The sequence below is a fragment of the Tyto alba genome, unplaced genomic scaffold, assembly GCF_018691265.1.
Source record: "Tyto alba isolate M040663 unplaced genomic scaffold, T.alba_DEE_v4.0 Super-Scaffold_20000042, whole genome shotgun sequence".
Lineage (NCBI taxonomy): Eukaryota > Metazoa > Chordata > Aves > Strigiformes > Tytonidae > Tyto > Tyto alba.
The window spans coordinates 8,982,133-9,006,483 of record NW_024881293.1 but is presented as its reverse complement, the minus strand read 5'-3'; the positions used below and the strand labels follow the sequence as shown (position 1 = coordinate 9,006,483).

The 24,351-nt window shown below is 62.6% G+C and overlaps 3 protein-coding genes across 6 annotated transcripts; all 3 read left to right on the top strand.

Moving 5' to 3' along the window:
• The first annotated feature begins 35 nt into the window (after window positions 1–35).
• Window positions 36–7,057, top strand: NOL9 (nucleolar protein 9). Its single transcript, XM_042794626.1, has 12 exons — window positions 36–242; window positions 312–537; window positions 746–873; window positions 1,060–1,198; window positions 1,754–1,850; window positions 2,597–2,694; window positions 3,467–3,628; window positions 3,833–4,121; window positions 4,984–5,095; window positions 5,458–5,635; window positions 6,278–6,411; window positions 6,723–7,057. Exons 1-12 carry the CDS (start codon window positions 51–53, stop codon window positions 6,849–6,851), a joined length of 1,884 nt encoding a protein of 627 aa, XP_042650560.1. The 5' UTR covers window positions 36–50; the 3' UTR covers window positions 6,852–7,057.
• A 1,173-nt stretch (window positions 7,058–8,230) lies between these two features.
• Window positions 8,231–20,415, top strand: PLEKHG5 (pleckstrin homology and RhoGEF domain containing G5). 3 transcript variants are annotated; one of them, XM_042795039.1, is made up of 22 exons: window positions 8,231–8,384; window positions 11,400–11,476; window positions 13,438–13,567; window positions 13,741–13,840; window positions 13,921–13,981; window positions 14,069–14,160; window positions 14,239–14,375; window positions 14,452–14,600; window positions 16,049–16,234; window positions 16,396–16,566; window positions 16,642–16,737; window positions 16,826–16,876; window positions 17,001–17,150; window positions 17,228–17,338; window positions 17,415–17,564; window positions 17,657–17,794; window positions 18,078–18,197; window positions 18,292–18,424; window positions 18,503–18,618; window positions 18,690–18,844; window positions 18,918–19,685; window positions 19,796–20,415. In XM_042795039.1, exons 2-22 carry the CDS (start codon window positions 11,423–11,425, stop codon window positions 19,803–19,805), a joined length of 3,078 nt encoding a protein of 1,025 aa, XP_042650973.1. In that variant the 5' UTR covers window positions 8,231–8,384; window positions 11,400–11,422; the 3' UTR covers window positions 19,806–20,415. The 3 variants fall into 3 exon arrangements, with proteins under 3 accessions (XP_042650973.1, XP_042650972.1, XP_042650971.1); XM_042795038.1 differs by lacking the exon at window positions 8,231–8,384 and adding an exon at window positions 9,461–9,727 and having other exon boundaries at window positions 16,660–16,737; XM_042795037.1 differs by lacking the exon at window positions 8,231–8,384 and adding an exon at window positions 9,462–9,727.
• A 127-nt stretch (window positions 20,416–20,542) lies between these two features.
• Window positions 20,543–24,339, top strand: TNFRSF25 (TNF receptor superfamily member 25). Of its 2 annotated transcripts, XM_032993266.2 has the most exons (7): window positions 20,543–20,915; window positions 22,286–22,481; window positions 22,578–22,709; window positions 22,795–22,947; window positions 23,038–23,119; window positions 23,195–23,256; window positions 23,342–24,339. In XM_032993266.2, exons 1-7 carry the CDS (start codon window positions 20,886–20,888, stop codon window positions 23,950–23,952), a joined length of 1,266 nt encoding a protein of 421 aa, XP_032849157.2. In that variant the 5' UTR covers window positions 20,543–20,885; the 3' UTR covers window positions 23,953–24,339. The 2 variants fall into 2 exon arrangements, with proteins under 2 accessions (XP_032849157.2, XP_042650802.1); XM_042794868.1 differs by lacking the exon at window positions 20,543–20,915 and having other exon boundaries at window positions 21,039–22,481.
• Window positions 24,340–24,351: the final 12 nt, after the last annotated feature.

Sequence of the window (24,351 nt, the reverse complement as noted above, 5' to 3'; positions counted from 1 at the left end):
GCCGGGCCGAGGGGCGGCCCCGGCGGAGGCGGAGGGAGGCTGAGGCGGCCATGCCCGCGCGGCGCGGCCCGCCGGCCCGCCGCCCCCGCCGGGGCCCGTCCCGCGGCGGCCGGGCGGAGGCGGCGTGGAGGGAGTTCGCCGCCTCCTTCGCCCGCGCCGGCATGGTGCCGCCGGCCGAGGCGGGGCTGGCGGCCGTGGAGGCGGCGGAGGGTGCCGCCGTCCTGTTGCTGGCGCCGCGGCAGGTGAGGGAAGGACGACCGGCCCCGCCGCTCGCTCGCTCCGCGCCGCCTCACCGCGCTCTCTTCCCGCAGGCGCTGACCTTCACCGGGAAATGCCGCCTGCGCTGCCTCTACGGCGCCGTCCGCCTCCTGGGCTTCGCCGTCGCCTCGCACCAGCCAGGGCTGCCGGTCTTCTCGCCGGCCACCCACTGCGCGCTCACCCTGGAGGCGCTGCCCGCCGACCGACCGCCCGCCGCCGACCTCCGGCAGCTCCGCGCCGCTGCCCGCGCTGCCATGCGGGCACACAGTGTCCGCCGCCGTGAGTGCGGGACGGGACGGGACGGGACGGGACGGGACGGGGTGGGGGGGATAGCGCGGGCCGCCATTTTGCGTGCGGTGCGGGGTGGGCGCCATTTTGCGTGCGGTGCGGGGAGGCAGCCATTTTGTATGCGGCGCGGTTGCGGGGCATCCGCCATTTTGCGAGCGGCGCGGCGCGGGCTGAGGGCGGCGCTCTCCCCCCGTTGCAGAGGCGCGGGTGAAGGTGATGGCGCGGTTCTCGCCCGAGTGCGCCGTGGTGCTGCTGGAGCACCTGGACACGCCAGTGACGCGGTTCCTGCTGAGCCACCCGCCGCTGTCGCGGCTCTTTGAGCCCCAGGTGAGACCCCGAGGACGGCGTGATGCCCGCCCTGCCCTACGCGGCAGTGTGGATGCTGCGCCTCCTCCAAAAACCTCCCTTTTGCGGAGCAAGAGGTGGCTGCCCTGCTTGGCGTGCCTGACAGCGTCCAGCAACGCAGCTACAAGGCCTTACACACACCTCTGAGCGCTTTTCCACCTTTTCTAGAAAAAGGAAGAATCCAGCTTCACGCCAGAAGATGCAGTTCTGGCATCTGTTGGCATTGTGAAGTGTAGCCCCGACCACGGGCTGCTGGTGTCGGAGAGCATGTGTCTGGCTTTGGAGGAGCTGATCCAAGCCTGCTGTGGTGAGTGATGTGTGCTTGGTGAGGTTGGGGGCTTGAGTAGCCTGAAGAAAGGAAATTCACAAGGCTTTTCCTGAGTTAAAGTTGGGGAGAGCGTCCCTGGTGACAGGCACTGATTGAGGGTCATGTTTTTATCCTAAATAGTGGGAGTCTTTAGGTCATGCATCACCTCAGGTGGGTTTGTGCCCCTCCTGCTAGACAGGCAGCTCATTGCTGTAAAGGTACTTCCCAGTCTGATGTCAAAACTCCCATTTTGCTCTCTTTTGTATCAGGTAGAAAAAACACCCCTTTATCTATCAACATCTAAAATACTGTGAGCAATCGTGTGTTCATACATGTTGTGTTATAGTGCTAGGGCTTGCTTCTTCAGGAGCCTTTTCCCTTTATCCTGGTACATTTAACATGCTTCTCTAACATTTTTGGTTTGTTGGGTTTTTTTTTATTATTTAATTAAATATTCTAGTCAGAGTCTTGGGTTGGTTTTTTTTTGTGTTTAAGAAGGGCACATCAGAATAACTGACAGCATTGTTCCATTTCAGAGTATGTTTCTTTTTCCAGCGGAAGATGAAGGTGTCCCCGTGGTTCTGGTGTGTGGCCCAAAAAACACTGGGAAATCGACATTTAACAGATACCTAATTAATCTGTTACTGAATCGGTGAGTCTTTTCATGTTTTACAAGTTTTTAAGTACTGCATGGGATTTAGGAGAAGGAAAAAATCTGCCTGTCGAGAGTCTCAGAAAAACTGTTACAACTGGGAGGTGGTTATCTTTTTAAAACAAGCAAACAAAAATTCAGGAAAAATAGGCATTCTTGTCTTGGGTTCTTTTCAGAAAAGTTGACTACTGAAACATTTCTTTTGAAGTATTACTAAATTGCTGTCTTGGAGTATGTGAACTAGTTGGTCACTGAGCAGTTAGGGTTCAGTAAGGAATTAGGAGTTAAACTACTTAAAAGCACGCAGTGAGTTACAGTTTGTTAGTGTCTTTGAAGACTATTTGCAGAGCAAGGCATAGAAGCTTATTCTTCAGACCACTGAGTGCTTAAAAGATTATAAAGTTTGCAAGTCTCAAATGGCTGGTCTGAGGGTGCCCAGCTAATGTGGGAGAGGCGGTACACTGTTTAGTACCACCTCAGATTATTGTTATAGCTACCTCCCTTGAAGCTGGATGGGTATGGAGCTATTGTAATATCATACTGAAGTGTAGGTGAGCCTTTTATATTCTCGCTCAATGCCCTCTCAAGTGAGGGAAGGAGAGACAAGACAAGTGGTGGTTTGATTGTATTCAAAAATTTAATTTTGACGACCTGGAACAAAATCAGATTGTGTTTCTGATGTGTTCCAGGTTGTGTCCAGTTTCTTTTTTTAGTGGATGCTAATATATGGGCTTCTTTCACTGCAGCGTTCCCTTGATTGAATACATGGAATGTGACATAGGTCAAACCGAATTTACACCGCCTGGATGCGTGTCTTTAAGTAACATAACAGAGCCAATTCTTGGTACGTGTTTTGCCATTTTCTGCAGTTGCCAGAAACTGTTCTCATTTCCAGAAGGTGCTTTCTGAGTAGAGGCTGTGCTTCAGAAGAAGTTGACACATCTGTCAAAGGTGCATATAGAAAATAACAGGTATTAAAGTTTTCTTGCTAGAGGCATCTAAGCTCCATGTGAAAGTCTCGATAAGTAACATGCAGCTATTCTCGCTGCTTGTCTTTCCTGTTTTAAAGAGAGGAGATAGTTGTTTATAAGGTAGTGGAACAGGCCATGGCATGTCAAAGTGGATTTTTTCAGCCTTTCAGATTTGAAAGTTCTCTTTAGGAAAACATTCCCCGGTTTTTGGTATGCATAGATAAAACTAGCTTGAGAAATACAAAGTGGATCCACATAGGTTGGGGCCTGTTACGAGTGTAAAAAAACTAGAGTCAGAGAAATCGCTGATATTTGTGGTCTTGTGGATTTGGGTTGCTCTCTAAAAAGGATATGGCCAGGCTGGTTTACTTTTTGGATACTGTGTCATAGAAGACTGTTTTAAAATTCGCAAGTGTGTAACTAGTGATTTAAAATAAACAAGAAAAAAACCCCAAACAAAACAAGCATGACGTCTTGCAAGTGACAGAAAAGTTTCTCCATGGACGTAGGCTGTACAAGAAGGACTGTTAGCATGTGAAAAGAGGACAGTTATTTTGGAAGGGATTGGTTGTAAGTATTACAGGGATGGGATTTTTTTTATTTGATTTACTTAAACAACTAGAGGTTTGCTGGTTGCTTTTTCAGGTCCACCCTTCACTCATCAACAAACACCACGTAAGATGGTTTATTATGGACAGACTAGCTGTGAGCAGGACACGGAAAGATACCTCGATGTTGTGAAGTATGTGTTCAGCTCCTACAAGAAGGAAGTGCCTTTAGTCATCAACACCATGGGCTGGGTGAAAGGTAAACAGGAAAAATCTGCTCATAACAGGTGGTGTGCAAGGAAGGTAATAATTACAGTGGTACACCACCATGCTTTTTAGGGAGTCTTGAGCCAGAAAATACAGCATATCCCCTTCCCCCTGTACAGCTAGTACTAGTCTTCCATAACAGTGTTCTGACCTCTTTGTGTAATGGCAGCAATTGTGTTTTCTCTGCTCCCTGAAGGTGAGGGGTTGCTGCTTCTGATTGATATAATTCGGCTGTTGTCGCCCAGTCACATTGTTCAGATGGATGTGTACGACTGGAAGGCCATGGCTCCACTCACCCCAGAGTACGTTCATCTCACTCCTGGCCTGTACACCAAAGGCAAACAGCAAGCCAAATGCAAGCAGATGGGTACGAGTGGAGCGGAGAGCTGGAAGCCCTCTGAAGGAGAGGGAGATGATTCGGTTCCTGACTATAAGTTGCTGTACGTCCATCCAGAATTCCCCCGAGCAGGGATTGCAGGTGAAGCGTAAGTAGAAGGCTTAGTGCTACATGGTGGTTGGTGGGCTTCACAAAATCATGCATAGTCCTGACAGTAAAGGCTCTTGCTTTGCTTTGGCCTCAAGGGCTCCATTGGTCAGAGCTCATTAGTTTATTTCTTAGGGGGTTATGTTTGGGTGTTGCTTGTTTGGGTTTTCTGGGTATTTTTTGAGAGGAGGTTTGTGTAGGGTTGTTTTTTAGGTTGGGAGGGAGGGAGTTGTTCCTCCCTACTGCCATTGACTACTGTCACCTACTTTTACACTGGGCATGACTTAGACTTGGAATCATTTAATATTGTCTTTTTTTTTTCTTCTAATTGGGAGGTTCCTTATTCGTTCTTGCAGACCTAGATGATGATCACATTCATTTCTCTCGTACTCTGAGCATCTCTGAAATGTGTATTTTACTGGACCTTGAGTCTTCCTTGCCAATTTTAAGTGCTTTTTTTTTTTTTTTTTTTTTACACTCAGCCTTTGCTGATGAGCTGTTTAAGAAAACAAATGTCTTACCTTTCAGTCAGTCAGTCTCGAGACAGAGTGTGCAGACATCAGGGTTGGAGAAGGGAACCATTATCTAATAACAGACTTCGTTAAACAAAAAAAACCCAAACATCACCCCTTTTAATTAAGGCCTTTTGAAAGTTGAAACAATGCCCTAAATCCTCTGATGCCTTAGAGGTAATAAAAACATCGCTCTTAATTTTCTTCAGTGGTAGAAGTTTTAAAAACTAAACTCGTGTGAAATAGCAGCTAATGCTGCATGGCATACTCAGGACTGCCTGGGGTATCTGGTTGGAGTTGCTGTGTCAGGGTGTGCTGCCTTTCCTTGACTTACTGCGGTTATTTTTCCAGGCGAGTACATAGCGGCATCCTGCGTGACATGTCCATACTGGGTTACCTGGGTCAGCTGCAATCCCCAGATGTAGGGGCGGTGCTTCCTCTGCACAGTCTTGTGCCATATCAGGTAAATGAGCGTTTTTGAAGGGCTTGGAGATGTTGCAGAGAGCCCAGCTTGTAGTAATCAGCAGTTCTGCTTGTACTTGCATTTGTTTTTTGGAACAGGGGAAAAACGCTCTGTAATCTGAAAAAAGATAACGACTTTATTTAGCATATCTAGAAGTGAGGTTTTTGGTAAGATGTCAGTGTGGCACGTGTTTTCTGTGTGTGCAGTTGTTAATGTGGAAACTGTTACGTTTGCCACTGAGATAATGCCTGTCTGTAGGTGTGGGTTGGGAGCTTTCCGGTTTTGTGTAATTAGCATTATCTCTGAACTCCAACTAGACTGATGTTGAGCTGATGGACAGTTTTCTCTTTTTACCCCCTCAGGTACCTTTCAGTGCTATTGCACTCAGGGTTATTCACACCGATGTTGCTCCAACCAACATCATGTATGCGGTGAACGCCAGCTGGGTTGGGCTCTGCAGGATACCAGATGAAATCAGATGCCAAACCGATGGGCCAGTCCTGCTGACACAGACACCAGTCTGTGATTGCCTTGGCTTCGGTGAGCGAGCTGGGGAAACATTGAGCTGCCTTCTCACCTGTCCTGTTTTGACAGATAGGTTACAGAGGGACGGAATTGCCTTCCCTTTCAGAAACAACTGAAAAAGTGGGATGAGATAAGAGAAGAATAATCATGTATTCTTTTCTGTTACAAGCTGTACTTCAAGTCCTTCGACTTTAATTAACTTGTAATAACAGCTATAGGGAGTGTCACTGAGCAGCACCTTTTGTAGCTTGCTTCTCTTTTTCATAACTTGACAATTTAATTGGTGCCTGGATTCACATTCTCAAACGCAGATTCTGTGTGGCTTACGCAGAATTCCTTTAGTTGTCAGTTTCCTGCTATGACTTGATTTAATATTACAGTTCTGACTTGGAGTTTGATGCTGAGCTCTTCAAGTTTCTGTAGGAATTGTGCTAGTGAGCAAGGATATGTGGTTTGGGAAGTTAGCTGTTGGTGTGTACGCTGAGTTGCTGGAGGAGTGGGGTACAGCAATGCAGGTGTTTCTCAAGATGTATCTCGAATGCTTCCATTGGTTCTAGAAGAGCCATTTACTCAAAGAGCTTCAGCTGCATCTGGTTGTACTGTGCAAAATGATCGGGTGGAGTTAAGATTGTAGTTTGCATACATTTTTTTTTTCAGGAATTGTCCGAGGGGTTGAGATGGAGAAGAAGCTTTACCATGTTCTGACGCCGGTGCCTCCAGAAAGCCTGAGACTAGTGAACTGTCTGCTCCTTGGAAATATTGCGATCCCAAACTGTGTTTTTGTGGGCCAGGTAGGAGCTGCACAGGAAGAGGGTGGAAGCTGGCTGGCAGGTTTTCTGTTTTCCTATTGCTGAGGCTTATGCATGCCCAGAGATGTCTGGGCATTAGCAGATGGTTATCTCTCTTGGAAATTGTCCTTAACGCATAGAAACGAGGGAGAGGAGAACGTTCTTCTCATGTTTCAGATACCAGCGCGGGGTTTGTTCAGTGATAGCTTGCTTCTTTCTGCCAGTCAGCTCTGTTGGTCTGTGAAGTGCTTCCTGTTCTGTTGGAGATCCAGTTTCTTAAAGTTGTCTCTGGCTTTGTTTCTTCTCTTTTCTAGCAAACAGTTGAGGGAGAGATCCCCTATGTCACATCTGATTATAACTACAGCATCTTGGGGTCTGGGAAGCTGAAAAAGAAGAAGCATTTCAAGAGGAGGGAGTATGCGTTCGAGTGTGATTACACCTAAAGCCTTGGGGACCTTGGGCCGTGGGATTTGTTTTGTGTGGAGACTGGCGAGAGCCAGGTGTGGTCAGAGAGGCCCTGGGTGCTACAGAGCTCTGGGAGACCCGGGGCAGGTGTCCGGTGTAGGTACTACAGCATGTCCAGTTTTTATAATGTTTTATATTTACAGTTTGTATTTTGGTGTTTTGTAATAAATACCTATTAAAAACACGGGTTGGGTTTGAATTTTTCCCTCAGCCTTCGCCGGTTTGGACGCGACTGGTACCGGCTGGGGGCGGTTACCATCGGGACGCGCTCTGTGCCCTGAACCAGCCGCCGCTCTCCGTTTGAAGCCTAGCCGTTGGTTAGCTCTGGCTCCCCGGGCCGCTCGTGGTTTGGGAGCCGCTGCTGCGGGTGGTTCTCACCCCGGCGCTGCGCCTGACCCGCGTCCTTGGGTGTTCCACTGGTTGGGGGGACGGCGGCGGCAGGAGCGGCACAGAAAATCCATCCTGCTGGCTGGGTGGCCGCAGATGCAGCCGCCGGAGGGAGGCAGCCGCGCTGGTGACAGCCCGGCGCAGCCCTCTGCACCTGGGGACGCTGCGTGGTTCCACCTCGCTGCCGGTGCTGGCCGCGTACTGTTACAGTTCCAGTTCAACGCCTGGAGCGCGGGTCTGGGAGGAGCTCTGGGTGTAGCTTGAAGGTGTCGTCCAGCTCTGTCCAAATAGTTTGTGCTACTGGTAGAGGCTAAAATGGGGTGAGAGTGGGGAGGAACTTGTTACCCACGTGCTGCATGGAGCACCAGGGAGCTTGGTCTTCCCTGACTGGGCTGTGCCCCACTGGGAGATACTGGAGGGATGTTTTCTTTTTTTCTTTCAGCTCTTTGCTGGGGCGATGATTTGTGTCTGAGTGACGATGAGGTTGGTGGGATTCACGCAGAGGTGAGTGAGCATCTTGGGCTGAGTTAGCCTTTTTGGGAAAACAGCTTGCGACTGCAAAAACAACCTGGCTTCCAAGAGTGGTTTGTGCTAACGTGGCGTGGCTCTGCCCGTGTCCCAGAGCAGGGGGGCAGCCTGCCCCAGGGTCTGCAGCACCCCCAGACAGGTGCCATTTCAGATCCCCGGGGGCCAGGTCTCCCCTGCGGAGGAAGGAAAGACGTGGCATGCCGCTCGGTGCCAGATCTTTTCGGCTGGTGGCTGCTGTGGGCGTGAGTAATCAGCAAAAAATGCTTTTATCTGGTTTGCGGGGAGATTTCCTAGCACTCCAGAAACGTGTACATGTAAACGAACAAATGAAATGGGATGATGAGCGGGGAGGGGATAGAGCTGTGCGGGGCTGTGCAGCATTGCTCCCTTTTAGAGTTAAAGCTTTAACTTAATCCAGACATAATTATCCCCATCTGGCTGGGTCTGGCAGTACAGGGAGGACTTGGCTGGCAACCTGGCCTGAACAGTGGCTAAAACAAATACAGGGGCCGTCGTGCAGCCAGAGGGAAAATCCCGGGCAGGGCGAGGCAGGAGTTCATGTTGCGGGGGAGCTGGTGGAAAAGGCGCTGGGAAAGGTGAGACTGGGCGAGCAGCATGGGTGAAACGCCCAGCACCAAACCCCCCCGGGGCTGGGCATCCCCCTCGGTGCTGTCACACCCCTCGCTGGCCGGGCAGGGACCCCCCCTCGGAGCCGGGGGTTGAGCGAGTAACCCCTGCGTGCCTGCGCGAGGTTCCAAGTGTCCGGTTTCGGACCTTTCCGCGGGGGACCAAGCTGCCGGTGCCCACTGCGGCCCAGAGGCAGGTGCTGCAGCCTTGGGCAGGGGGATGGTGCCAGCTCCCGGCGCACACCGGGGGGGGAGGGCGGCAGTGGGGTGGCCGGGGCCTTTGGAGCGTAAACCTCCGCGTAGCATCCCACTGGTGAGGGTGGGGACACTCAATACTCTGATCAGTAGGAGATCGGTTACTTAGCGCTGAAAGCGTTAGGGCTGTGCTAAATAAAGCAGGATTATTTATTTTTAATCTGTTAGCATCTGTTAGCTTTGAAGCAATGATTTCTTTTTTTTAATTTCTGGCTACCTTTTCTTGCAAAAGGCGCCCAGAAGCGGCAAAAAAGCAAGGAGCATGTGGTGCCTTCGGGAGAAGATGCTGTTGACGCCGATGAGTTTTGGGGCTGGGGTGGTCTCAGCCCGTCTGATCACCCTGTGTGGTATTTTGTTTTTCCCCCTGTTTAGGGAGAGTTTTGTGTGGGGCAGGACAAAGGCGCCATCCTTTGCAGATTTTAAGCCCTATCTGGTGCTTTCCCATTTGCGCGGATTTATCAGGGGGGAAAACCCCCTAGAGGCCCCTGGCTTTCCCTGGGCGGGCTGGGGGCCCTCGGCGTGCCTGGGGGTGCGGGGGTGCGGCGGGGGCTCGGGGCGGCGCATTCCTGCCCCCTCCAAAAGCTGTCCGACGGCAGAATCGCCCAACAGCCCCCCTCTTCATGCTGATTATTTTAATCACAAGCGCGTCTTGTCTCCGTGGCCGAATGTCTTTCATAGACGGCGGAAAGTGAAATTTGTGCAATGTCTGTAGGAGGCTGAAGAAAGGCCCTTTGTGTGCCCCCCGCGCGGGTGCTGGGCAGCCTCCAGCAGCACCCTCCGCCGCCCCGCAGCTCCCGGCTGCCGGCGTGAATGCGCCGCTTGTCCGGAGACTGGGATCCGCTCTTAAAGCCGGAGCTGGGCTCCCCCAGTTAGTCCTACCGGGGCGGGCACGGCTCCCGGGGGCCCCCCCGGCCGCGACCCCAGGATGTTTCTGTACTGGAAGAAGCGGGGTGCCTACGAGCTGGAGGCTTTACCTGCCGGGCTGGCGGGGCTGGAGTACGGGGTGGTGGAGCGCTTTTCCTGGAGCTCCAGCCTGGACATCAGCGAGGAGCTCGGGGGTAGGTGGCTGGGGGGCTGCGGGCGGCGGTGCTTGGCCAAAAACCTCCAGCACTGGCAACGAGGGCGAGGGGCCGGGGAAAGCTCTGGCCGGAGCGGGGATGCTGCGGTGAGGCCGTAGGGATGCTGCAGGTGCAGCTAGGGAGCGCCCAGCAAACTGCCCCGCGCCACCGGCACCTGAAACAGCGAGCTGCCGCGGTGCACGCCGGTGCGAGGACGGTCTGGTTGCAAACTCGTTTGCTATCACCGGGAAAGCCGGGTGTGATAACGCCGCCTGCGGCAGCATGAGCAGGAGGGGGTGACTGGCCAGAGACAGGAGCTGGTGAGGACAGGATCCCTCCCCTGGCCCCCAAAGTGCCTAGTGGGGACCTGGACACCCTCCTGCCATTTCCAAAAACTGGGGCTCCCTCTGCATGGTGCCTGCCGAGGAGCTCCCGCCCGGTGTGCCTCGGGCCCTGGTGTGTGCGTGACCTGCTGCCAGGGTCAGCGTTTGGGAAAGCCATGGGGCTCTGGCTGGGCTGGTCCCCGGCACTGCCAGCCGCTCTGTCCAGCCTTGACTTTTCAGTGAGCTTGGAAAACTTTCCCTTGGGTGTGTGAAAGAATTTCTTATTTGTTTCCGTTATTATTCCCGATAGGTCAAGTGAAACAGCAGCGGCGGGGGACGGGGGCCCGGCCTGGCCTGGCGGGAGCTGCGGGGCGGCCACGGGGACAGAGCCCTCATTGTGCTCCTGCCGCGGGGGCAGCCCCGGCTCCCGGCCCTGGCCCGGGCTCAGCGAGCCCAGCTCCGTCCAGCAGCGCCCGCCGTGCCGCGGCTCCCCTGCCAGCGCGGGCAGCCCTGCCTGCAGCCGGCGCCCGTCTGCATCGACCCCCCTCTCCGGGCAGAAGCAGCAGCTTTTTCAGCGCTGCCCCGAAAGGCGGTTTTTCCCCCAGGCTGAGTCTAACCCCAGCCTTGGCCGCGGTCCCACTCAGGCCGGCGTGGATGCTGTTTTTATTGTCAGGAGGGATGCAGGAGAGGGGAGCGGCAGGGAAGCCCCGGTGCTGTCCGTTGCGGCCGTGCCGCCTGGCCTCACCGCATCCCCTGCATGGGCTCCGTGCCCAGCTGGGCAGCTTCCCACCAGAGCATCCCCGCCCCGCAGCAGGGTGTCCATGCTGCTCGTTCAAGCTGCCCAGAGTCTGTTATTTCTAAACAATTAGATGCGACACATAACAAAAGCCTTCAAAATAGGATTTGTCCTTAAGGCTGATTTAACTGTCAATGCTTAAAGTGGCTCCTCAGCCCTGTTGGGGGTCGGCAAGTGGCAGATTCAGCGTTCCTGCTGCAGCCCCGGTCTGTGCCATCCCCGGGGGAGCTGGGGCAGGTCCGTGTCCTGATCCTGCGACTCAAAGGGACTGGGCAGGAGGTGCCGGCTCCTGACGCTGCGGGATGCAGAGCCCCTTCTCCCAGCAGGGATGCAGTGCTGGCTCTCGGGCGTGGGGTTTCATCCCCCTGGATGGGCTGCGGGGCAGGCAGGAGCGGGCCAGAGCCGAGCCGGAGTGCTTTGCCAGGCTCTCAAACCCAGGTTTGGTGGTGCAGGAGCCTCAGCGCAGCCCCCCTGCGCCGGCAGCACCGGGAGCAGTGCTGGAGGGGGGGCTCACCATGGCACCCCGGCACTGACCCCTGCTCTCTTCCCACAGCCGAGCCGTGCCCAGCGGAGGAGATGGTGCTGCGCTGCCAGAACCCCGACTGCACCGGCGAGAGGAGGGCGGCCAAGGTGGGTCCTGTGGGGCTGTGAGCAGCGCCGGGCAGCTGCTGCACGGGTGAGAAGGGGCAGTGGGCAGCTCTGCCTGACCTGCGGCTCCCTAAAGCCCCCCCGGCGTGGCCGACAGCCCTCACCAGCCGTGTCCCCCCAGCCCGTGCTGGACACGCGTTCCCCAGTGGTGTCGCGGTCCTGCTGGCATTTCATGGCGCGGTGGCAGCTTGCCCGTTTCCCCTAGCTGGTGTGATTCAGGCTCCAGCTCATCCATCCCCCTCCTCACTAATGTGGTGCCAGAGCGGATTTAGGATCCCTTCTCTTCCCTGATCTGGCCCCGTGCACCGGCTCCCAGTGAGTCCCTGGGGTTCCCGTGCCGGGCCGCGGGGGGTGTCGTTCTGGTGCAGCAGGCAGCACGGCAGCCCGGCCACGCCGGGAGGTGTGCCGCTGCGCTTTGTTTGCACGGCTGGGGTGGCAGAGCCAGCACTGGCAGGGGCACACGTGGCACTGGGTTGTGGCTTCCCCAGGGCACAGCTGGGACCGACAGGAGGTACCCAGTTGGGGCCACCCCACTGCCGTTGCCAGAGACAGCACCCAGCAGGTAGCGTGGGGTGGGGGGGTCCTGGCCAGGCTGGGGCTCGTGCTGCCGTGGCAGGGAGCTGCATCGCGTCCCCCCCTCTCTTCGTGGGGCAGCTGCTGAGTGCAAAGCTGCCACGTGCCAGGAGTGCGGTGGGGCTGGGAGCTGGTCCTCGGGGTGGGCAGAGGAGTTTGGGCATCCTGCTGGGCCCCTCCTGCGGCGCCGAGCCTGGGTCTGAGCTACCAGCACAGGGGACAGGGGGAGCCCCACATCCCGGTGAGGTGGCTGCCGAGGGTCCTGGGGGGTGCCCACTGAGCGAGCGCTGGCCACAGTCAGTCTGGAGACTGTGGCCACGCAGGTGCCACGATGGCCACGACGGTGTTGGGCTGGGGCATGTGGTGAGAGAGGAGGAGGGCTGGGGGGGAGCGTCCAGGGTAGGGCCGGCACGTCTCCAGTGCTGGGTCTGCCTCGTGCCCTGAGGTCGGACCCTGGTGGGTGCTGTGGCGGTGGGTGCTGCGGAGGGACCGGTGGCCCCTCGGGTAGCGCGCGGGTGGCGGGAGCGCGTCAGCTCTGACCTCAGCAGCGCCGGGAGGAAGGAGGGCAGGAAGCGGGGGCGGCTGGAACTGCACGGGCGCTTCCTCCCCACAGCGGCACGGTGCGCGGCAGGCAAGCCCGAGCAGGGCTCGCTCCTCCCTGGCAGCCCCTCACACCCTTCCCTGTGCAGGGTGGCGATGGCCGTCCCACACGGGGATGGGGATGTGCTGGCAGTGCAGCACAGCTCAGGATGGTGGTCCCCAGGCCAGCCAGAGCCCCCAGTGAGGGGGGGTTTGGGGGTCATGGGCTGTGCACTGCGCTGGGGGCCCGGTGGGGGGTTTAAAAATAACCTGCTGTGAATGCCTGGCGGGGCTGGGGCCGCGGCCACGGCCGGCACACAATCAGAGGAAACGCGCCGGCTTTGAGCATTGTTTCGCCACAGACACTCACTTCCTCTGTCCTGCCGTGGGGACGCTGCTCGCGCCAGCACAAAGGGGCTGCGGTGCGGGAGGGCGGCCCCCCCAGCACCCGGTGAGGTGCGGGTGGCACAGCTGCAGGTGGCTGTCCCCTGGCTCCCCCTCCATGATAAGGCACGTCCAGCCTTCCCAGGGTCCCCGCTCAGTGCGACAAAGCGGGGAGGGGTCCCTGTAGTGCAGACCACCACACCCCCCACCACCACATCGTGGCCGTATCCTGCTCACACTGCTTTCCCCGCACCCTCTCTGGCCTCAATGGTGCCCGTGAGCGGTGTGCCAGCAGCGGTTCGGGGCGGGAAAGGGGGGTCCCCGCTGCTCACGGTGCTGCACATCCCTCCCGCCGGTGTGCCACAGCCCCCAGGCACCCCGTGCCCGACCGATGCGTGTGCCCGCAGGTATGCCACCACGCAGAGTGCCGGCAGCTGAACTGCAGCGGCCCCCTCAGCCTGTGTGAGCTCTGCGACGGCCGACTCCATGGCACCATGCACTTCGACGGCCACATCCGCTTCGACCTGCCCCCGCAAGGTGAGCCGGGCGGGATGTGGCCGGCAGCGGGACGCGCTCGGGGCCGGCGCGGCGCAGGGGTGGGGGTGGGATGCACCTGGGGCTGGTGCCGTGGAGGGACAGGAGTGGGGTGAATCTGGAGCCAGCACGGGGCTGGGGGTCCTGGCACAGCCGAGCTCGACGCCTATTTGCAGGCTCCATCCTGGCCCGCAACATGTCGACACGCTCATGCCCCCCACGCACCAGCCCTGCCTCCGACGTGGAGGAGGAGGAAGGACCGGCGGATAGCAGAGGGTGAGCCCCGGGCCCTGCGCGTTCCCTCTATGTCCCCAGCCCATGGCATCCCCGTCACTGTGCCCACCCTGTGCCCGCAGGGAGTGGAGGAGCTCGGCGCTGAAGCTGCCCAAGAAGAAGGCTCGGCGCCGGCACACCGACGTAAGGCACCGGCCCCTCGCCCCGGGCGCTCGGTGGGGCAGCGGGCGGGGGGGGACCCCAGTGTTAGCAGCTGCCACCTCCCCCCAGGACCCCAGCAAGGAGTGCTTCACCCTGAAGTTCGACCTCAGCGTCGACATCGAGGCGGAGATCGTGCCGGCTGCGAAGAAGAAGTCCCTGGGGTGAGTCTGCTGGGGGCAGATGTGGGGACAGACGCGGGGACAGACACGGGGACAGATGTGGGGCTCGTGTCCCTGCAGGGAGGTGCTGCTGCCGGTCTTCGAGAGGAAGGCGATCGAGCCGGGCAAGGTGGACATCTACCTGGACCAGTCCCACACGCCGCTCTCCCTCCAGTTCGAGGCGTACCGCTTCGGGGGGCACTACCTGCGGGTGAAAGGTGCGGCAGGGGCTTGGCGGGACGCTGGGCCACCTCGGGGCTCCAGTGGGGCTCTGACTGCCCGATGCTCCCGCAGCCAAGCCCGGGGACGAGCTGAAGGTGGAACAGGCAGCACGGGATGCCAGGTCAGCCAGCCTGCCCATCCTGCACCCCGCCAGCACCGCTGCAGTCCTCGGGCCAGCACCAGAGCCCGTGCCGGGACGCCGGGAAGGTGCCGACAGCCTGGTGAGTGCCAGTGCCAGCCCTGGGGAGGAGGAACTGGGGAGCAGGAGGTGGCGGGGTGCAGGATACCCCATGGCCATCCTCGCTGGGAAGATGGGCTCATGGGGCAACAACACGGTGTCTCCTGGATGGCCTTCTGTGGTGTGGGCTGAAGACAACCCAGGAGACAGTTTGGCTCGTGGCGGTGCCCTGTGCCAGGCATGGCAGCTTGGCCGGTGGCACCGGCCCCACGGCTGTGCTGTGTACAGGCTGGCACCAGAGCAAAGTCAAACAGGAGCCCCGGGGCTCACCCTGGCCCCGGCCCTCCTCTCACTGTGGCGCCTGGCAGCTGCTGAGCACAACTCAGTCCTGCCCCGTGGACCCTGGCCTCAGATAAGGCGTGGGGCCGGGCTGGCCGCCATTCCCTGTGGGAGCAGGCTGCCACGCTCACGGGAAGGGGCTCCGCAGGGGCCGGTGAGGGGGACGCGGTGCTTGACCCCACACTGGCAGCCCCCAAGGGTGGCAAGCTGGCCACGTGGCCGGGGCTGGTGGCTGCCCGCATCCAGCACTATGATGCCTGGCTGCGGGACTGGCACATCCCCGGCACAGTGGGGGGCCCAGTGGGCAACCAGCACCCACCCCCGCAGGGGTCTTGGCCCCAACTGCCTTCCTGGGGGCAGGAGGGAGCTGACCCCGGCAGCAGCCCGGGCGCCTGGGGATGCAGCGGCACGGTGAGTAACAGGGATGGGGGACATGGCAGGGCGTGAGGCCATGCCGGCAGTGCTGGCGGCACCGTACCACATCCTGGGGCTCAGTGGCAAGTGGGGAGCCCCGGCCCTGCCGCCCTTTGTGCTGGGGCGAGGAGGTGGCAGTGGCTGCGGCACGGCCCAGGGGTGTGCGGGGAGGCAGCCAGTGCAGCGGTGCCCGGGACAGCAGGAGCCGCTTGGCCGTGACCCAGCTCTCACGGCCGGCTGGGGGGCTTTGATCTCCGCTGGTGAATTGTTCGGCTCTGGTTAGTTTATCTGGCAAGGAGGGAAATTAGGTTTTCGATGCTGGCCCCACCTCCTTTTGTTTCGGAGGAGCCCGGCCGCAGCCTGCCTGGCTCCGGCTCCGCCGTCCGAGCTGGGAGTGCTGCTGGGTGGGTGTCTCGGCTGGGGTGCTGTGCCCCACGGAATGCCCTGAGCCCCTGCGCTGCCGGGGCCGCTTGCCTGCGGCTGGCCAAGCGAGGCCAAGCAGCACCCAGGGCCCCGCGCCCCAGGATGCAAGGTAGGCAGGTCAGTGCGGGCAGGGGAGCGTGGCCGGGGGGACCCCGGTGCCCGGGGGTACCATCTGGGTGTCTGTCTGTCCCACGGGTGCTCAACGTCATCCCTGATTGTAGCATTGTGCTGCGCCGTGCTGCTGTCCCCATTCCCCTGGCACGGGCACGCGGGGCTGGGCACTGACCCCGGGGGCACCGGTTGTCCCCGCTGCAGGCTCTGGGCCGGCGGAGGAAGAACATGACGGAGTTCCTGGGGGATGCCGGCACCCCCAGCCCCGAGCCCACCCCCCAGGGTGGCGGGTCCCTGCCTGCCAATGGCACCGACACCTGGAAGAACCGCGCAGCCAGCCGCTTCAGCGGCTTCTTCGGCTCCGGCACCAGCACCGGCTCCTTCGGGCGGGTAGGTGGGACAGGGCACGGGGAGGGGGAGCGGGAGCTGCCGGCGGCTATGCCGGGGAGCTGGGGTGAGTCCCGCTGGGCTCAAGCCCCTCCCAGCTCCGCAGGCAGGGCGAGGGGGGCCTGTGGCATGTCCCAGCCGCTCTGCCCCACGCTTTCGTCCAGGAGACGGAGAAGCTGGAGCAGCTGGCAAGCAGGCTGCACGCCTACGGCACCTTTGGGCTGCCCAAGCTGCCGCCCCAGCTCCGCTTCGACCGCGACTCCTGGGAGGAGGATGGGGACGAGGCCGGCTTGGTGCTGGAGGAGAGCTGGCAGCAGATCATCCGGGGTGTGGAGGTAGGGCTGTGGGGGCCAGGGGGCCGCAGCGGCTGTGCCCGAGCACCGGTGCAGCGCTGACACTCAGCCCGGCAGGCCCTGTCCCGCCGGCAGTGCCACCAGCAGGAAGCCATCTGGGAGCTGCTGCACACTGAGGCCACCTACATCCGCAAGCTCAAAGTCATCACTGACGTGAGTGCCGGCAGCAGCCGCGCCGTGCCACGGCAGGGGGCCGGGGGCTGTGGCTGCACCCCACCACGTCCCCGCTCTGTCCCTGCAGCTCTTCCTCTGCTGCCTGCTGAACCTGCAGGAGTCGGGGCTGCTCTGCGAGGTGAGCGGCAGGGGGGGCTGCGGGGGGACGGGGACCCCCCAGCTCCGGGGCAGGACCTCAGTCTGGCCACGGCGGCAGGGCGAGGGTGCTGGTCCCCGCACAGCTGCCTGCCTCATCCTCGCAGGTGGACGCCGAGCGGCTCTTTGGCAACATCGGGGAGATCATCCGGCTGCACCACGAGCTGTGGCGCGGCGTCATGGCCCCGGTGCTGGCCAAGGCGCGCCAGACCGGGGCACTGCTCGACCCCATCGACTTCCTCGACAGCTTTAAGATGGTGAGTGGGGACCCCCACACCGTGGCAGGGGGCTGTGCCGCACCATGCAGTGACACCGCACCCCTGCACCCCCCCAGTTTGGCTCCCTCTTCAAGCCCTACGTGAGGTACTGCATGGAGGAGGAGGGTTGCATGGAGTACATGCGGGCGCTGCTGCGGGACAGCGAGCTCTTCCGTGCCTACGTGACGGTAAGGGGAGTGGGCCAGGGCCGGGGCTCGGGCCGGGGCCGGTGCCGGTGCTGGGGCTGATGCCTGCTTGCCACAGTGGGCCGAGAAGCACGAGCAGTGCAGCCGCCTGAAGCTGAGCGACATGCTGGTGAAGCCCCACCAGCGCCTCACCAAGTACCCCCTGCTCCTCAAGTCCGTGCTGAAGAAGACCGACGACCCGCGTGCCCGTGACGCTGTCACTGCCATGGTAAGGGGCTGGGGGCTTGGGGAAGCAGGGCACAGCGTGGGGTGGTGTGTCCCCCCCATAGCCCCTTGAACCTGCCACCGCCCCGGCCGCAGATTGGCTCCGTGGAGTGCTTCATCAACGACGTCAACTCGCGGATGCGGCAGCGGCAGGAGAGGCAACGCCTGGCTGCCATCCTCAGCCGCATCGACGCCTATGAGGTGGTGGAGGGCAGCACGGATGAGGTGGACAAGGTAGGCTGGGCGTGGTGGAGCTGCCATGCCATGCCCCGGCGTGTCTTGCCGCCCCGAGCTGTGTCGTGCCCCTCAGTGCCATCCTGTGCCGCGCTACCTCATGCCGTGTCATGCCACCCCACCCCGTGCCGTGCTATGCCGCTCTGTGTCATTTCGCACCAAGGCAAGGCAACCCATGCCATGTCCTGCCAAGCCACCCCATGCCATGCCTTGCTACCCCGTGCCACCCCATGCCATGCCACCCCGTGCTGTGCCCGGTGCTGACGCCGGGGGCTCCCGGCAGCTGCTGAAGGAGTTCCTGCGGCTGGACCTGACCGCCCCCATCCCCGGCACCTCCCCGGAGGACACGCGGCAGCTCCTCCTCGAGGGCGGCCTGCGGATGCGGGAAGGTAAAGACAGCAAGGTGAGGACCGCGGGGGACGGGGAGCCCCAGCCCCTGCCTGCCCGCCCCCACCCGCTGTGCCGGCCAGTGCCCACGGCCCTGCTCTCGCCCCTAGATGGATGTCTACTGCTTCCTCTTCACCGACCTCTTCCTCATCACCAAGCCCCTCAAGAAGGCTGAGCGCACCAAGGTGGTCCGGCAGCCGTTGCTGGTGGACAAGGTCATCTGCCGGGAGCTCAGGGACCCAGGTGAGTGGTGCTGGGGGCGATGAGGGGTGCGGGGGGGGGGGGCGGTCCCCAGGTGCTGCTGACAGCCCCTGCCCACAGGCTCCTTCCTCCTCATCTACCTGAACGAGCTGGGGAGCGCCGTGGCTGCCTACACCTTCCAGGCCAGCGGGCAGTCGCTGTGCCGCAGCTGGGTCGAGGCAGTGCGCAACGCCCAGGTGAGGGGCGCGGGTGGCAGGCGGGGTGCCTGCGGCCACCCCGTGCCTCCCTGATGCCTCCCCCTCCCCAGAACCTGCTGCAGCAGCTGCGGCAGCGCCGGCACCTGGAGGAGGAGGAGGAAGAGGAGGAGGAGGAGGAGGAGAAGGATGGCGAGAGCAGCGCCTCGGCCGCCAGTTCGCCCACCGTCCTGCGCCGCAGCAGCGCCAGCCCGGACTCGCAGCGGTGGTAGGGAGCGGGAGGGGGGCCCCGTGCACCCCCAGCCTGGCGCAGACCCCTCCTCACCCTGCTGCCCCCACAGCCCCTCTGATGGCTCTACCGAGACCCTCGCCGTGGTGGCAGCGGATGGTGGTGACGAGCTTTCCTCCCCGGACTGGGACGTGGGGCCCTTCGGCTCAACTTCGGATGGCTCCTCCATCGGCACCGGCGCCTCTGCTGACACCCCCACCTCCACGGAGACCCCCACCCGGGAGCTGCCTGTGGGCGCCCTGCCTGTACCCCTGCCCCATGGCACGGCCCCCCCAGCCGGGGGCTGCCGCTCGTCCTCCATCGACAGTGCCTACGGCACGCTGTCTCCCTCTTCCCTGCGGGACTTTGGCCAGCAGCCGGAGGGGATGGCGGAGGAAGGGAGGGAGCCCCCCCCAAACCCCCGGCCCCCCTCACCCCGGCTGCGCCGCCGGACGCCTGTGCAGCTCCTGCCCTGCCCGCCCAGGGTGCTCAAGTCTAAGTCAGAGGCCAGCTTGCCCCAGCTCCTGCCCCCCGGCCCCCTGGCCCCCCTCAGCCAGAGCCGCAGCCTCTCTGACCTCTGCGCTGGCCCCCCCCGGACTAGCCCAGCCCCTGGCCCCCCGCCTGCCCCTGGTAGCAGCGGCAGCTCCACGTCAGAGCTCTCGGAGCCGGAGAAGCCGGCAGAGAGCCCGGCATCCCTCCCAGGGGAGCTCTGTCGTGACCCCCCGCCCGCTGCCCGCCGGACCCTCTCGGACCCGCAGTCGGCACAGCACCGCAAGCTGACGCTGGCGCAGCTCTACCGGATCCGGACCACTCTGCTGCTCAACTCCACGCTGACAGCCTCGTAAGCACGCTCCCACCTGCACGCTCCCTGAGGATGCTCCAGCCTTCCCCGACGCTTGCCAGGAGCCGAGTCCCAGCACTGACAGCATCTCTCTGCTCCGTGCCTTGCAGGGAGGTCTGAGAGCCACCGGCACGGTGAGGATGGACGCACGGCCACGCCAAGGAGCTGCTCCTGCTTCTAACTGTAGCGAAACGCCGGGGCCCGGCAGAGCGGGCGCTGGGATGCCATGCTGGTGGGGACACGGGGATGCAGACCAGTCCCCTCAGCAAGGACGTGCTGCAGGCGTGGCGGCGTGGGGCTGCATGCTTCTCCCCAGAGCGGGGACAGACACGGCACGTGGCTCGTGCCAAAACCCTCATCTGCAGAGATGGGGGTTGTGGGTCAGGGCTCAGCCACCCCGGGGTGCATCGGGCAGGGGGGTGCGGGGGGCTGTGGGGCGGCTCCCGGGGGCAAGGAAGGGACGACGACGTTGGCGATGGTGAGTGGGGAAGGTGCCGAGAGGGACATGGTGCTGCGGGGCGAGGAGGCCAGGGCTGGTGGCAGGAGGGGACGGTGCTGGGATGGGGTGGGCGGTGGCCCCGGGGTCTGCCCGGGCCAGGGTTGGCCCTGCGGGGTGGGATGGGCGGCAGCGCCCGGGGCCGGAGGGTGGAAGCCGCGGGGGGACGTGGTGGTGGCCGGGGTGCCGGCTGCCACCCCGGGCCGGGCAATAAACCCCACCGGTGCCCGCTGACACCCGCCTCGCCTCTCCTTTGGCTGCAGCAGCAGCACTGGGCACAGCTGAGGGACCCCCCGGGGGGGAGAGGAGTCTGGGGCCTCGGGATGGGGACGGAGCCCTGGGGAGGGGGTCAGCGCTGCTCCCCACGCCCCCTGCATCCCCCCAGCCATGGTGGGTTGGTGGCAGCGGGGAAGAGAGGGCGGCAGCGAGGCGGCGCAGGTCCCTCCCGCGCCCGGCGCTCCCGTCATGTGGTTTCGCACCCCCTGGACTGATTTCCAAAAAAGCATTTCCTCCTGCTGCTGTTGGGTGTAAAAGCCTGTGTGGGGAGGGCTGGCACTCACTCACCACGCGTTGCGTGCTGCTGGCGGCGGCAATGGGGTGCCGGGGCACCCTGCCTGGGCGCTGAGCCGCCCTGACACCCCGCTGTGCCCACCGCCCCGGTCCCCCCGCTGCCCCGGCATGACCCAGCCTCATCGGCCACAAGGATGAAGCGCTGCTGCCCGGGTGTGGCTTGGGTGAGTGCGGCGATGCCGGGGTCGCACGGACCCTTGGCACCGGTCTTGGGGTACCCCGGGGGGCCAGGGGGAGGGGAGGGGGGGGATAACCCAGTGCCGAGCGTGCTGGAAGCTCCCCCCTCCCAGCCGAATGCCTGCGAGCGGGGTCCACCTCGCCGAAGCGCCTGCAGCGTGTGGCACAGCCACGGAGACTGCGGGCATGGCACAGCCATGACGCGGCTGCGTGGGGTCAGCCACGGGGCCGCGGGCACGGCCCTGCCGCGGGGAATGGCTGTGCTGGCAACCCGTGGGCATGGGCCGGGGCTGGGCACCGGCTGCCCCGGCACACAGGGACTGGGACCGGAGGCCTCGCCGGGGCCGTGTTCCAGGTAGGGGTGGTGCTTGCGTGGCACGGGAAGCGGTGGCTGCTGGTGCTGCGGTGCGACAGTGCCGGTGCTGACAGCTCCCCTGCCCGCCGGGCACCCGCTGCCGGTGCAGGCAGGGCCCCGCCATGGGAAGGCCGTGCCTCGGTGGTGACTCAGCCGGGGCCGAGGCAGCCGCCCTGCTTTGCCGGCAGCGCTCTGCGAGCGGGGCGGCCCGTGCGCGGTTTCCAGTCCGCTGGCGGGTTTGATAGAAAATGATTCAGCTGCCGTAATCGGGGCCATCGCAGCTGGGAAATCCAGCCCCCAGCGAGGAATCCCCTGGCTCCCTGCCCGCGCTGCCGGCACCGCGGCCCTCCCCGGCCCCCTGCCCTCGCCAGGACGTGGGGTGCAGGCGCGGGCACCCCCTCACCACCCCCGCTGGGGCCGTCTGGGGAGCGGGGCTCCCCTGGGTGCAGTGCCCGGCACCCCCGGGGCGGGGAAGCGGTGACCTAGTTTGGGACACACGTACGAGGCGCGTGATAGCATCGGGGAGAGCGTGAGCCGGCACGGCTTCCTCTCGGGGAGGAAATTGCCTCCTCTTCGAGGGAGATAAACCCCAGGAAAGTCAACGCCGGCAGCGTTAACCCTCCCGTGCCTGGCTGCTGGCACCTCCCCAGGCTGGCTGTGCCGTGGGCAGGAACACCAGCCCCTGTCGACGTGGCGGGGGCAGGGGGCTGAGCACCCCAGCCAGCCCGGCGGCTCCGTTTGCAGAGCATGGAGGGGGGGGGGCACGGTGGGCCCCACGGTGCCAGCAGGAAGGTGCTTGCTCGGGTATGGCGGGGAGAGCACGGTGCAGGGGCTGCCGTGGGGCATTCCCAGCCCTGTGACCATACACCCGTGCAGCTCCGGACCACGGGGCCGCGGCTCCCCCCATCCTGCCCGGCACAGCACCGGTGTCTGCGCAGTGCTGGGTGCCCGGCTCCCGGCACGCCCCGGCTGCCTGCATCCCTGCCCTCTCCCTGCCCGCAGGTGATCCTGGCAGCGCTGGTGCTGACGGCGAGTGAGTCGCAGCCCCCGGGGTGCCGGGACTGTGCCGTGCCCTGGGGGCAGCGGGTCCCGGTGCGGCCGCTCACCCGCCCGCAGAAGCACATCACCAGACCCCTCTGCCCTGCCGGCATGAACTGGATCGAGGGGGCTCGCCGGTGCTGTGCCCCGTGTCCCGCAGGTGAGAGCCACCCGCCCGGTGCGGCAGGCCCCGGCACACCAGGCACGTGGCCCTGGGTGGCCACGTTCCCTCCCCGTCAACCCCCTGTCCCCACAGGGACGTTCCTGCATGCCCCTTGCTCAAGCCATGGCAACGACAGCGTCTGCACCGCCTGTCCTGCCGGCACCTTCCGCGCCCAGCCCAACACTTTCCCCGAGTGCCAGGCTTGCTACGAGTGCGACCGCCACGGTGAGCCAGCACCGTGCCATGCCGTGCCGCACAGCACCGTGCTGTGCCGCGCAGCGCCGTGCTGCTCACCACCCGTCCTCCGCAGCTTTCCAGAGCGTGCTGAGCAACTGCTCAGCCACCAGCAACGTCGCCTGTGGCTGCGAGCCCGGCCGCTTCCGCGACTGCCTCGACGACCGCTGCAGCGACTTCTCCTGCCAGCAGTGCCAGCCCTGCACCGGGCGGCTCATCCAGCGGCCCTGTGAGTGCTGCCGGCTGTCCCCCGGCGCATCCCCCCCAGCCATGCCGCCTCCGGCTGTGCCACCCTGCCTGACGCCGCTCCTCTCCCCAGGCTCGGAGGCGCAGGACACGCTCTGTGGTAGCTGCAAGCCCGACTTCTATGCCGAGGGTGGCGAGTGCCGGCCGTGCCACACGTAAGCACTGACCCCCCCTTGCCCCCGGTGACACGTCCGGGGCCCACGGCGCCTACAGCTCCCCTCTCCTCGCAGGAGCTCCCCGGAGACGTGCAGCAAGGAGTGCCAGCGGGTGTGCGGCGGCGGTAGTGGCCGAGGTGCGGGGGCGGTGGGGCCAGGGGCGGTGGTGCGGGGGTGACGGCACTGGCCGGCTGACAGGGATGCTCCTGCTCCTCCTTGCAGGCTCGGGGCTGGAGTACGTCCTGCTGGCGCTCACCGGGCCCCTCTTCCTGGGTGCCCTCGCCATCTATCACAAGAGGAAGCGGCTCCGGCACGATGCTCTGACAAGCGGCCCCCTCCCTGTGGCACAGGTGGCCACCCCTGCAGCCGGGGCCGTGGCTGCGCCGTGGCACCAGGTCAGTGCTCGGGGGTGGGACAGCCCGTGCTGGAGCCAGCAGTACTCCCCCCAAGTGCCAGAGCATACCACCGGCACGGTGAGGCAGAGCCCCGACCGCCGGGCCTTGCTGCCGGAGCAGCCCGGTGATGCAGCGGAGCCCTCCGCCCCCCCGGAGCCCCGCGGTGCCCTGCTGCAGGGCAGCCAGCTCTATGCCGTCATCGACGCGGTGCCGGTGCGGCGCTGGAAGGAGTTCATGCGGGTGCTGGAGCTGCGGGAGGCGGAGATCGAGCTGGTGGAGCTGGAGGTGGCCCACATCCGTGACCAGCAGTATGAGATGCTGAAACGCTGGTGCCAGCAGACCAGCGCCACGCTCGACCACGTCTTCGCCGCCCTGGAGCGCATGGAGCTGGCCGGCTGTGCCGAGGCACTGCGCCGGAGCTTGTCGGCAAGCCCCTGACCCCCCCGGCAGTGCCACCCCAGCAGATGGAGGTCCCGGCACCTCCCCGGCTCGCCGGGTGCCTTGGCTGAGCCATACCCCTAAGTATTGTTACTTATGCCATGTAGACATTTTTATGTCAGTTTTATGTCCCCTACCTGCCCGCCCACCCCCTGTATTTATGTCCCACTGCACCCAGGGCCGGGGGGACCCTGCACCCTGGCACGCCGGCTGCCCGGCCGCTCGCGGGACGAGTGGGTGCTGGGCCCGCCGCGAAACCATGGGATAGTTCTCGAGGCCGCCCGCTGCCGGGCGCGCCTGCCCCTGCCCCAATAAAATGGTGAGTTCTCCGTCCGCTGGTCCCCGGCCCTTCTTCCCAGGGCTGCGCCGGCCCAGCTGCACCCGAGGCACCGCTGGCAT

Excerpts from the sequence above, each read along its gene's own strand:
- NOL9 (XM_042794626.1), top strand. The coding sequence starts at position 51 with ATGCCCGCGCGGCGCGGCCCGCCGGCCCGCCGCCCCCGCCGGGGCCCG. Across the intron at positions 1,199-1,753 it reads GCTGATCCAAGCCTGCTGTG|CGGAAGATGAAGGTGTCCCC; the intron begins GTGAGTGATGTG and ends TTCTTTTTCCAG. Across the intron at positions 4,122-4,983 it reads GCAGGGATTGCAGGTGAAGC|GCGAGTACATAGCGGCATCC; the intron begins GTAAGTAGAAGG and ends TTATTTTTCCAG.
- PLEKHG5 (XM_042795037.1), top strand. The coding sequence starts at position 9,595 with ATGTTTCTGTACTGGAAGAAGCGGGGTGCCTACGAGCTGGAGGCTTTA. Across the intron at positions 17,795-18,077 it reads GCACGGATGAGGTGGACAAG|CTGCTGAAGGAGTTCCTGCG; the intron begins GTAGGCTGGGCG and ends GGCTCCCGGCAG. Across the intron at positions 18,425-18,502 it reads CCGGGAGCTCAGGGACCCAG|GCTCCTTCCTCCTCATCTAC; the intron begins GTGAGTGGTGCT and ends CCCTGCCCACAG.
- TNFRSF25 (XM_042794868.1), top strand. The coding sequence starts at position 22,031 with ATGGAGGGGGGGGGGCACGGTGGGCCCCACGGTGCCAGCAGGAAGGTG. Across the intron at positions 22,482-22,577 it reads CTGTGCCCCGTGTCCCGCAG|GGACGTTCCTGCATGCCCCT; the intron begins GTGAGAGCCACC and ends CTGTCCCCACAG. Across the intron at positions 23,257-23,341 it reads CGGCGGCGGTAGTGGCCGAG|GCTCGGGGCTGGAGTACGTC; the intron begins GTGCGGGGGCGG and ends TCCTCCTTGCAG.